Source organism: Schistocerca piceifrons, chromosome 1 (assembly GCF_021461385.2).
Source record: "Schistocerca piceifrons isolate TAMUIC-IGC-003096 chromosome 1, iqSchPice1.1, whole genome shotgun sequence".
Lineage (NCBI taxonomy): Eukaryota > Metazoa > Arthropoda > Insecta > Orthoptera > Acrididae > Schistocerca > Schistocerca piceifrons.
This window is the reverse complement of record NC_060138.1, coordinates 165685460-165698073: the sequence shown is the minus strand read 5'-3', so window position 1 is coordinate 165698073 and position 12614 is coordinate 165685460. Positions and strand designations below refer to the sequence as shown.

Below are 12614 nucleotides of genomic sequence, written 5' to 3'. Positions count from 1 at the left end.
AGGCTGTTAATGGAAGAGGCCATACCTATGCAATTTGATACAATTGGAATCTCACCCACTTCTCCCTCTGAAATTAGGAAAATAATAAACTTGCTTAAAAGCAAAAACTCACATGGAATTGCTGGCATTTCCAGCAAAATACTAAAAGCTTGTTCTCAACAGATAAGTAAGATTCTCAGCCACCTGTGTAATAGCTCTCTGGAACAGGGCATTTTCCCTGATAGACTGAAATATGCTATTGTTATACCTTTGCATAAAAAGGGGGATAGATCTGATGTCAACAATTACCATCCAATCTCCCTTCTAACAGCTTTATCCAAAATTTTTGAGAAAGTAATGTATTCAAGAGTAGCTTCACATATCTGTAAAAATGAAGTACTAACAAAATGTCAGTTTGGTTTCCAGAAAGGTTTTTCAACAGAAAATGCCATATATGCTTTCACCAGTCAAATTTTGAATGATCTGAATAACCGAACACCACCCATTGGGAATTTTTGTGATCTCTCAAAGGCTTTTGATTGTGTAAATCATGAAATTCTGCTAGACAAGCTCAAGTATTGTGGCATGAGTGGGACAGTGCACAAATGGTTTAATTCGTACCTAACTGGAAGAGTGCAGAAAGTTGAAATAAGTAGTTCTCGTAACATGCAAAGATCAGCACATTCCTCAAACTGGGGAACTATCAAGCATGGGGTTCCACAAGGGTCAGTCTTGGGCCCTTTGTTGTTCTTATTATGTATTAATGACTTGCCATTCTATATTCATGAAGAGGCAAAGTTAGTTCTCTTTGCTGATGATACAAGTATAGTAATCACACCTGACAAACAAGAATTAACTGATGAAATTGTCAATACTGTCTTTCAGAAAATTACTAAATGGTTCCTTGTAAACGGACTCTCACTGAATTTTGATAAGACACAGTACATACAGTTCCGTACAGGGAATGGTATGACGCCATTAATAAATATAGACCTTAATCAGAAGCATATAGCTAAGGTAGAATATTCCAAATTTTTAGGTGTGTCCATTGATGAGAGATTAAATTGGAAGAAACACATTGATGATCTGCTGAAACGTTTGAGTTCAGCTACTTATGCAATAAGGGTCATTGCAAATTTTGGTGATAAACATCTTAGTAAATTAGCTTACTACGCCTATTTTCACTCATTGCTTTCATATGGCATCATATTTTGGGGGAATTCATCACTGAGGAATAAAGTATTTATTGCACAAAAGCATGTAATCAGAATAATAGCTGGAGTCCACCCAAGATCATCCTGCAGACATTTATTTAAGGATCTAGGGATATTCACAGTAGCTTCTCAGTATATATACTCTCTTATGAAATTTGTTATTAACAACCAAACCCAATTCAAAAGTAATAGCAGTGTGCATAACTACAATACTAGGAGAAAGGATGATCTTCACTATTCAAGATTAAACCTAACTTTGGCACAGAAAGGGGTGAATTATACTGGCACTAAAGTCTTTGGTCACTTACCAAATAGTATCAAAAGTCTGACAGATAACCAACAAGTATTGAAGAAGAAATTAAAAGAATTTCTGAATGACAACTCCTTCTACTCCATAGAGGAATTTTTAGATATAAATTAAGAAAAAAAATATTTAAAAAATAAAAAAAATAAAAATAAAAAAGAAAAACAAAAAACACAAAAAATAAAGTTGTTATATTAACTTAAGTATGTTGTTAAATTAACCTAATTATGTCATGTATTAGAAAATTCGACTCGTTCCACATCATTACGAAATATCGTATTCATGATCCATGGAACTAGTATTAATCTAATCTAATCTAATCTAATCTACTCAAGGACTTCTACTGTGTCTTCTTTCTTCACCTAGTTGCTGTTCTGCTACCTTCTTCATCCCATCTCTCAAAGATATACTTTTATATTATATTCTATTCTTTCCCTATTACAGTCACTAGCTGCCTAAAGCTCCTTTTGAAACTCTGGACATCATCTGGTTCTTTCAAATCATCCGGGCCCCTCCAACCTAATCTCCTACATTTCTGCAATTAACTCAGTTTTAATCTGCACTTAATAGCCAATAAATTCTGGTCAGAGTCAACATCTGATCCTGGAAATATTTTGTAGTTTAAAATCTGATTTTGGAATCTGTCTTACCACTGGTTGAAACCTGAAATTGATAGCAGCTAGATTTTTGGGGAAAATTTAAGTGTATAATGAAAGGATAGACAAATGGGAAATGGAGGTGGTGTATTTGTTGCAGCAGACAAAAACTCAAACCCACCGAGATAGAAATTGAAGCTGCATGTTAGATTGTTTGGTCAAGACTCAGTATCATGAATTTGTATAAAATGATAATTGGATCATTCTATCGTCCACCAGACTCATCTCCTGATGTAACCAAAATCTTTAGAGAAAACCTCAGTTCACTTGTACGTAATTCCCCAACAATACTATAATCATAGGTGGAGACTTTAATCACCAAACAATTAATTGAGTAAATTACAGTTTTGTTAGTGGTGGCCACGATAAGACACCTTGTGAAATTTTAGTAAATGTCTTCTCTGGAAACTACCTAGAATAGGCAGTTAGAAACCCCACTCATGATGGAAATATATTGTTACTAATGGCAACAAACAGACTGATCTCTCTCATGTTAGAGAGACGCTGAATGAAATATATTTACCTGCCAAGAAAGCAATATATGAAGCCTTCAATGACTACCGTAACAGAATATTGTCAAATGATATTTCAGAAAATCGAACAAAATTTTGGTCATATGTAAAGGCCATTAGTGGCACCACCCCAATTCAATCCTTTTACCACTGAAAAGATGAATGAAACAGGTATCAGTGTCAATTGTGTTGAGAAACAGCTGAAACAGTTAAAATTGAGAAACGCTCCAGGCCCTGATGGAATCCCTGTCAGATTCTATATTGAATTTGTGGCTGCATTAGCTCCTCTTCTAACTATAATCTATCACAGATGCCTCAAACAAAAAAAATGTGCGCAGTTCTTGGAAAAAGGCACAGGTCACACTTGTCTAGAAGAAGTGATTCATAAAATTACCATCCAATATCCTTGACATTGATTTGTTGTAGAATCTTAGAACACATTCTCATGTCAAACATACTGAGGTACCTGGAACAGAATGACCTCCTTAACACCTAACAGCACGGATTTCAAAAACATCAATCATATGAAACTTTACTCGCACTTTTCTCACATAACAAACTGAGAGCTTTGAATCAAGGCAACACGAGGTAGACGCATTGTTTTTTGATTTCTGAAAAGCATGTGACTCAGTAACACACCTATACTTATTGTCAAAGGTGCGATCATATGGGGTATCACGTGAAATATGTGACTGGTTTGAGGACTTTTAGGTAAGGAGGATGCAACATATTATCTTGGATGAAAAGTCATTGTCAGATGTAGAAGTAACTCCAGGTGTGCCCATGGGAAGTTGGGACCCTTGCTGTTCATGTTATATATTAATGACCTTGCAGAAAATATTAATAGTAAAATCAGGCTTTTAGCAGATGATGCAGTTATCTAAAACAAAGTACTATCTGAGAGAAACTGCATAAATATTCAATCAGATCTTGGCTTGTTGCAGAGATTGGCAACTTGCCGTAAATGTTCAGAAATGTAAAATTGTGCACTTCACAAAATGAAAAAAACATAGTATCTTATGAGTATATCATCAATGAGTCACTGTTGGAATTGACCAACTCATACAAATACCTGGATGTAATATTTTTTAGGAATATGAAATGGAATGGCCACATAGATGAGTAAAGCAGGTGGTAGGCTTTGGTTTAGTGGTAGAATAGGGGGGAAGTGCAATCAGTCTACAAAAGAGATTGCTTACAAATCACTCATGTGACCCATTCTAGAATATTGCTCAAGTGGTTGGGACCTGTACAAGATAGGACTAACAGGGGATACTGAACATACATGGAGAAGGGCAGTACAAATGGTCACATCTTTGTTTATTCCATGGGGGAGTGTCGGAGAGATACTGAATGAATTGAACTGGCAGACTCTTTAAGACAGACAAACTATCCTGAGAAGATCTATTAACAAAGTTTCAAGAACTGGCTTTAAATGATTACTCTATGTATCGATCATATATGGACCTTGAGGATAAGATCAGAATAACTACTGCATGCACAGAGCCATTCAAACAATCATTCTTTCCACGCATCACACATTAATGGAACAGGAAGAAACCCTAATAAAGGGTACAATGGCACATATCCTCTGCCATGCACCTCAAGGTGGTTTGCAGATTACAGATGTAAATGTAGATGTAGACATATCTGTAAGTTTCTGGTGATTCCAGAGCTCTTCTTTGAGTACAACCTTCTTTCATGATCCTTAAACAAAGTGTTAGCGATGACTAAACTGTGTCCTTTCCTTCTCTTTCTTTACTACTACCAAAATCCAGTTCTCCAATTAAATTTCATCTCCTTAATGGACTGAATAATTTCTTTTCCATCATCAAACATCTGTTCAGTCTCTTTTCCTTATGTGAAGATAGTAGGCATATACAAGGTGATTCACGTAAGATGGAAAACTCCTTTTATTTTATATAACAAGGAAAACAATCAATTATTGACAAAATTATTTAATTGGATAGATAAAAAATCTACTCACCAAGCGGCGGCAGAACACGCACATAAAAGAGAGGTGTAATTGGCAAGCTTTTGGAGCCAGTGGCTCCTTCTTCAGGCAGAAGGGTTGAAAGAGAAGGAAGAGAGGTGAAGAAAAAGGACGGGAGAGGTCTATGAAAAGGGGTAGATTTTGAGAAAGTCACCCAGAACTGTGAATCAGGAGAGACTTACCATACGCAATTACAAGAAAAGAGTGATTGTTGGGGACAGCATCAGATGAGATTTGAAAACCTGAGAGTATAAAGGTGGAAGACAGGGTAATATGCAGACAGAGATTACTGCTTAAACATCATGCATGTGTTAATAAGAGTGGAAAACTAAGTACATTGTATGTAACAGAGATGGGAGGGGGGCAGTGGGAAAAAAAAGAAAAGAAATAAAAGATGGGAAAGACAATGAAAGATGTAGAAAACTACAATGGAGTGAAGCAAAGAGTAGTTACAGTGAAGAAATGCGAGGTGAAACAGGCGCCGAGGCCACGAATCTCATGTTGTAGAGCATGCTCTGCAACAGGATATTGCGAGTTGCTAGTATACACCCACTACCTATGCCCATTCATTCTAATTGATAATTTGGTGGTAGTCATGCCGATGTAGAAGGCCGAACAGTGTTTACGGAACAGCTGGTACATGACAAGTGTCGTTTCGCAGGTGGCTCTCCCTTTGATAGTACATGTTTTGTCAATTACAGGACTGTCATAGGTGGTGGGAGGAGGGTGCATAGGGCAAGTATTGCGGTGGGGATGGTCACAGGGGTAGGAGCCATAGAGTAGGGAGATGGGTGCAGATGGAGCATAGTGTCTGACAAGAATATTGTGGAGATTGGGAGGACAACAGAACGCTATTCTAGATGTGGTGAGCAAAATTTCAGGCAGTATGGATCTCACTGCAGGGCATGATTTTAGGAAGTCATAGTTCTGTTGAAGTAGCTGAGTAACACATTCCAGACCCAGATAATACTGAGTCATCAATGGTAGGCTCTGAAGTTGTTTTTTGGATGGATCATCAGCACTGGGATTGGATTTGAGGGCCCAGGAAATCTGCTTTTTAACTAGACTGGTGGGATAATTATGTGCACTGAAGGCTGAGGTGAGAATTGTGGTGTATTGCTGTAAAGGGTCTGCATCCGAACAAACATGTTTGCCTCATATGCCAAGGCTGTATGGAAGGGTATGTTTGGCATGGGAAGGATGGCAACTGTCAAACTGTAAGTACAGTTGTTTGTTGGTAAGTTTAATGTGGACGGAAGTGTGTAGCTGGCCTTTGGTGAGGATGAAATCAACATTAAGGAAAGTGACATGGGATTCGGAATAGGACTATGTGAAATTTAATTGTGAGAAGGCATTCAGAGATTCCTGGAATTTTAGCAAGTCAGCCTCACCGTGAGTCCATATTATAAAGATATCATCAATGTATCTAAGCCAAAGCAGGGGCTGGAGACTTATGGATCCCAGGAAAGCCCCCTCTAAGTGACTCATGAAAAGGGTGGCATAGGAAGGGAGCCATCCTGGTTCCCATGGCCATACCCCTGATCTGTTCACCTCAAATGTGAAGTAGTTGTTGGTAAGTATAAATTTGATTAAGGTGAGAAGGAAGGATGTCATAGGTTTGAATCAGGTAGGTGCAGATTGAGGGAATGTTCAGCAGCAGACAGTCCACCAAATTATCGATTAGGATGAATGGGCATAGGCAGAGGGTGTAAACTGGCAACTCGCAGCATCCTGTTGCAGAGCATAGTCTACAACATGACATTCATGATCTCGGTGCCTCTTTCACCATGCACGCTATCTGGATTCTTCCCCTGGACACTAGTTTCTCAGAACTCCACAGGTTGGAACTAGCACTACATGTCCTTGGTTCTCACCACCCACCTGGCTTTAATTTACATTAACTTCTTACATTAATTTCTTCCGCCTCAGCATTTCTTCACTGTAACTACTCTTTGCTTCACTCTGTTTTAGTTTTCTATAACTTTCATTGTCTTTCTCATCTTTTGTTTTTCTTTTCCCCCCTCCCACCTCTGCTACATACAATGCACTTAGCTTTTCACTCTTATTAACACATGCTTGATGTTTAAGCAGTAATCTCTATCTGCATATTACCATGTCTTCCACATTCGAGCAATTTTTTATAATAAAACAATATACATTTTTAATTGCATTCAAAAGCATTTGAAAATATGAGTACAGTGAAACAACACTTGTTAACCTCCACACTGAATCTTTTGGCAAAAGGACCTGAGAAATGTGCTAAAATTTAAAGGCAAGATGGCCAGAAACAACAATGCAGTGTAAACACTATCAAAGAGGACTCTCTGTGTACTATCTACTGCTGAAAACTTTGTTTCATTATCTTTAACTATTCACAAAACATACTTTTACTGCTGTGGTGGTTCCTGGTTTTGAGACTTATCTTGGATGTGATAATGGATCTGCTATGCTGTACATAGCAGTTCACCTGCATTCCTTTTATTATTCAATATTAGGTCTAGTTCTGCATTAGCACTATTAGCTTTTGTGTTAATAACCCGGTTCTCACCTGAGCAGGAGTGTTGTTCTTCCTGTCACCACACTTCACAAAATTCCACTATTTCAAACTTCAACCTATCCTCTTCTCTGTCACTGTTTTTATGAACAGAGAACAGCAAAGAAAACCTATAATGATAGCATTACAATGCTCACCTCATACACCTGAATGCTCCTTTAAGACAATGCATAGTCACAAAGAACAGAATATTATTATGATAACTGTTTTCCAGTCCTGCTACTTATGTACAAAAGAGTTCCAATTATTTTAGTATAATTCTTAAATCAATAAACCATCAAATGTAGGAAAATAAGGAAAGTAATATCTTGAGACAGATGTCTACAGATATGCTTGAGAATATCTTCATAAATTAAAAAAGAAACTAAAATAAAAGCTTCTCCCTCATCAATGAAGCAACAATATACTTACATCATGGACAATAGACATATCATTAATATATGCCTGTTCAGTATCAATCAGTTCTTGTATGCATCCTTGTCTTTTCCTTTCTGTCTTATTTAGATGGTAGTCAGCTGTCAAAGGAAGAAAATAAAATAAAATCTGTAATATGTAATTTATATTACAATCTGTATGTTTTTTCCACAAAAATGGATGACTTATTTCCCTATACGCACAGCAGAAATAACATTCTCTCTGTAGTGAGATTTCTGCGATTAAAAAGTAGCATGAACCCAAAAAGTTCTTCATGGCTAATCATGGATAAAAGTTGCCAAATAAAATTATAACTGTGTTCAAAATATATATGTTCAACTTCTTAATTAACACAAATAAGTAATTTATTTAAGGAAAAGAAATAGGACATGAAGACACACAAAGTGTAAAGGCAGCACTTGGGAAAAACGTACTCCATGTACAAATAAGAATTTTAACACTGAGCTTTCAGAATGAACAATTTTCCTTTATATATACTACTTCTGTAAATTCACTGAGGCCTAAAGCAATCTGAAAAAATTTGGAAACATATCCATAGCCTTTAAACAGATGGTCCAGTGTCCTGTCCAAGTACAATTGTCTCACTTAAAAAAATAAATTAATATTTATGAATTTTGTAACATAGTGATAAAGTGACATGAATTAATGAAATATCAAGTTTATAACAGAATCAAATGTTTAAATAATTGTCAGATTTTAGGGGAATCCAACTCAGTGATTGATATGGGAAATCGGCTACATCTCACATCCAGACATAGAACAGGTCAGTAATTACTGATTTAAACTGGCCAAAATCACTGTGTCTCAAGATTGTAAGTTTAGCCCCTTGAAGTCGATACTTCTGTACAGTGAACAACTAAGATCATCTATCCTCTCATCTCTGAAAACACACCATATAAAATATGAGGCCTGGACAGATCTGGCATATGTAAGGACTGATCTATAACAATCACAAATTTCTAAGAACACTAAGAAAACTTGTTAAACAACATGAATTGGTAAGAGCAAGTATTCTTTTGTTTGTTTATTTATATGCAACATGCTCCATTACAGTACTTATTTTTTTCTGTCTGTGTGTGTGTAGTGTAGTGTAATGTAATGTAATGTTTGTGATGATGATAGAAGGGAGATGGTGAAGCCAGGTGCTGGCACATAGCAGAGCTTAATGTCCCCATCCAATGGACTGATTACCATCAACAGTGTCACATGTCCTAACTTTGTGAGACACTGTGGAGAGATTTGGTACTGAAGCGAGGACATTAGCGCAAAGTCTCTGATCATGTCATCTATATAGATACTGAATAATGTTGGTGACCAACTATAACCTTGTTTTACTCCTTAATTTGTCTGTTTTCAGTCGTTATTTCTTCGCCCCTGTCTGTTCTAATTGGGTATTCATTTATATGCTTTTTGAAACTTGGCTCATATGTTGAGGGATTCCTCTTTTTTCCATTATGGCCCTTAGCATCTCTCTGTGAATGGTATCAAATGCTATGAGTTTCCAGATTACATTCTCATCACTTTTGAATTATCTGTTTCAGTGAAAAAGCAGTATCTATGCATAATCTTCCCTTTCAGAAACCTGCTTGTTACTCCATTAAAATTATGTGAAATAATTCACAGCCTTTCCTTTATTTTGTAAGAAACTTTCAGGGTAATTTTACCGTTGTAGTTAGATGCATGATTTCTTTTGCCTTTCTTATGTACTGAAATGACCTTTGCTATTTTCCATTCCTGTGGTATCTCAAATTTTCCACAGCACCTGTTCAAGAGATACAGCATTAATTCTAAAATAACTCCTCATGCTTAATCAATTCATAATGTACTCATCCTCCTCTTCCCAGCCAGATACTGGGAGTGAAAATTTTTTCAACCAACAGGATTTGAACTGGCTTAGCCCTGGGTCAAGTGCCACTGCAAAAATGTGCATTAGTAGCTTTGGCCACAGAGGTGGGTAAGAGTGAGTATTGTCATGTTTTCTTTCCAAAACAAGTAAAATGGACATTGCTTTGTTTGAATTTGTCATAAGTGATTGATATCACGTATTTCAGGCAGCTGAAAACTTATAAATTAGTATTTTGCAATAATGCACCAGCTTTCATCACAGTTTATTACTGGATAAATGAATTTAACTGTGGTCATACAAGCACTGAAGATTTCAAGACATTGCCAGACCCATAACTGACACTTCTCCTGAAGAAATTGTCTGTAAAATTCATGGCATCCTGATCAATGACTGTTGCATTAAGATTTTTGAGACAGACAAAGTAATCAAAAAAAATTAAAAATAAAGACACAAATAATTTAAACAAAATATTTAAAGTACATCATTTGCAAGAAGACAGCTTAAGAAATCTGTGTCTTTGGAAAGAACACATAAAAAATGTTGTGGGGAAGGCAAGCCAAAGACTGCATTTTATTGGCAGAACACTTAGAAAATGTAACAGATCTACTAAAGACACTGCCTACATTATGCTTGTCCATCCTCTTTTGGAGTATTGCTGTGTGGTCTGGGATCCTTACTAGATAGGATTAATGGAGTACATTGAGAAAGTTCACAGAAGAGCAGCACATTTTGTATTATCGCGAATTTGGGGAGAGAGTGTCACTGACAAGATACGGGATTTGGAGTGGTCATAAACAAAGGCATTTCTTGTGGCATGTACATGGAAAGATGTAGGTGTTCATTTTTCCTAGGCACTATTTGAGATTGGAATAATAGGGAATTACTGTGAAGGTTGTTCAATGAACCCTCTATCATGCACTTAAGCGTGGTCTGCAGGGTATCCCTGTAGATGTAAATGTAGGTGCATCAGAACAGAGTCATCCAACTGCTCAATAAAATAACAACTAGTGAAGACCTAAACAAAAAATGGTCTTTAACTTCTCATGGTCACGCTTCACAATCATGCAGAACTTTTAAAGGACATCATATTGTATGATGCTTCTAGTTGCTGTAAATCTTTATTTCACAGCATCTAACTTCTGCCCAATATAATAAAGTGGCAACTGCCATGATTGTATAAAATTTCAGTAGGGACTCTATTCTTGTTTTATCCTTAAGTGTTCTCCTTATTGTCCCAAATATATGCTGGTATGTTACAGCTTTTTCTGTGTATTCATATCTTGATCGTATGGTATGTCACATCCTAAATATTTGAAATTGGCTATCTGTTCTATTGGTTTATTATTGAGGACTATTTTTGTTTATGCTGGTGGATACCGCAAAAGGCCATGGTTTTATTTATAGATATAGTTCAGGTTGTGCCAATGGCCTTACCTCAGTGATAACACTAGTTCCCATCAGATCATTTAAGTTAGGCACTGTTGGGCTGGGCTAAGACATGGAGGGTGACCATCCAGTCTGCCGAACACTGTTGGCAAACGGGGTGCACTAAGCACTTGTGAGGCGAAACTGAGGAGCTACTTGATTGAGAAGTAGTGGCTCTGGTCTCATAAAACTGACAGAACAGCCGGGAGGGTGGTGTGCTGACCACACACTCCTCCACATCCGCATCCAATGACGCCTGTGGGCTGAGGATGATACAGTGGCTGGTTGGTACTGTTGGGCCTTCATGGCCTGTTCATGTGGAGTTTAGTTTAGTTTATAGTCAGGTGGTAGCTTGCACTTATCTCATTTACTTTATGTAGTGCCATTTGCAATTTATCTTCTCAGTCTTGAATAACAATTTGATCATCCATGAATAACATCATGTTAATATATATAAATATATGTCTCACAATGTACTAAGTGCTGAGCTTACTACTTCTTTTACTTCACTTCTTTTCTGATGGTATTGCCCTTCCTTTACCTTCTAATGATTTCTTCTCTAATATTGATTATCTGCTCAACATGATATCCATAGGAGACAAGAAACAGCATACAAATTAATTAAACAACTCAGTAAATAAGAGAGATATAGCATAAATATAAATGTCATACAAACATCTGTCTGGATTACACATTATAAAAAACTATGGAACAATCCAGAAATAGAAGCAGCAGATAATAAAGAACAACTGCAAGTAATAGATTATATAGAACTGGCAGACCTCAAGACAGTTTAAAAAGAAATGAAAAACCAAAAATCACCATGACTAGATGGAATACATCATGAATTTATCTAACATGAGCCATTCTCTTAGAAATAAGAATGCTGTATCACTTGAACATGTGCTGTGTAAAATTTCAGATACCACAGGAATTGAAAATAGCAAAGGTCATTTCAGTACATACGAAAGGCAAAAGAAGTAATTCATCTAACTACAAGGGTATAAGTACTCTGAAAATTTCTTAAAAATATACTGCAAAATAAAGGAAAGGCTGTGAAATATTTCGTGTAATTTTAATGGAGGAACAAGTAGGTTCAAGAAAGGGAAGATTATGCATAGATACTGCTTTTCCACTGAAACGGATAATTCAAAAGTGATGAGAATTTAACCTGGAAACTCACATAGAATTTGTGAATTATATAAAAGCATTTGATAGAATTCACAGAGAGAAGCTAAGGGCCATAATGGAAAAAAGAGGAATCCCTAAACATATGATCCAAATTGCAAAAAGCCTATATATGAACACCACAATTAGAACAGAAAGGGGAAAAGAGATAACGACTGAAAACAAAAGAGTAAAGGAGTAAAACAAGGGTATAGTTTGTCACCCACATTATTCAGTATCTACAGGGTGTTTCAAAAATGACCGGTATATTTGAAACGGCAATAAAAACTAAACAAGCAGCGATAGAAATACACCGTTTGTTGCAATATGCTTGGGACAACAGTACATTTTCAGGCGGACAAACTTTCGAAATTACAGTAGTTACAATTTTCAACAACAGATGGCGCTGCAAGTGATGTGAAAGATATAGAAGACAACGCAGTCTGTGGGTGCGCCATTCTGTACGTCGTCTTTCTGCTGTAAGCGTGTGCTGTTCACAACGTGCAAGTGTGCTGTAGACAACATGGTT

General features: G+C 36.7%; 1 protein-coding gene across 1 annotated transcript in view; it reads right to left on the bottom strand.

Annotated features, from left to right (window-relative positions):
• LOC124795878 overlaps window positions 1-12614 on the bottom strand; it is a 363347-nt gene that overhangs the window by 88009 nt on the left and 262724 nt on the right. The window contains 1 exon segment of the mRNA XM_047259992.1: window positions 7624-7727. Coding sequence (XP_047115948.1) covers window positions 7624-7727 — 104 coding nt within the window.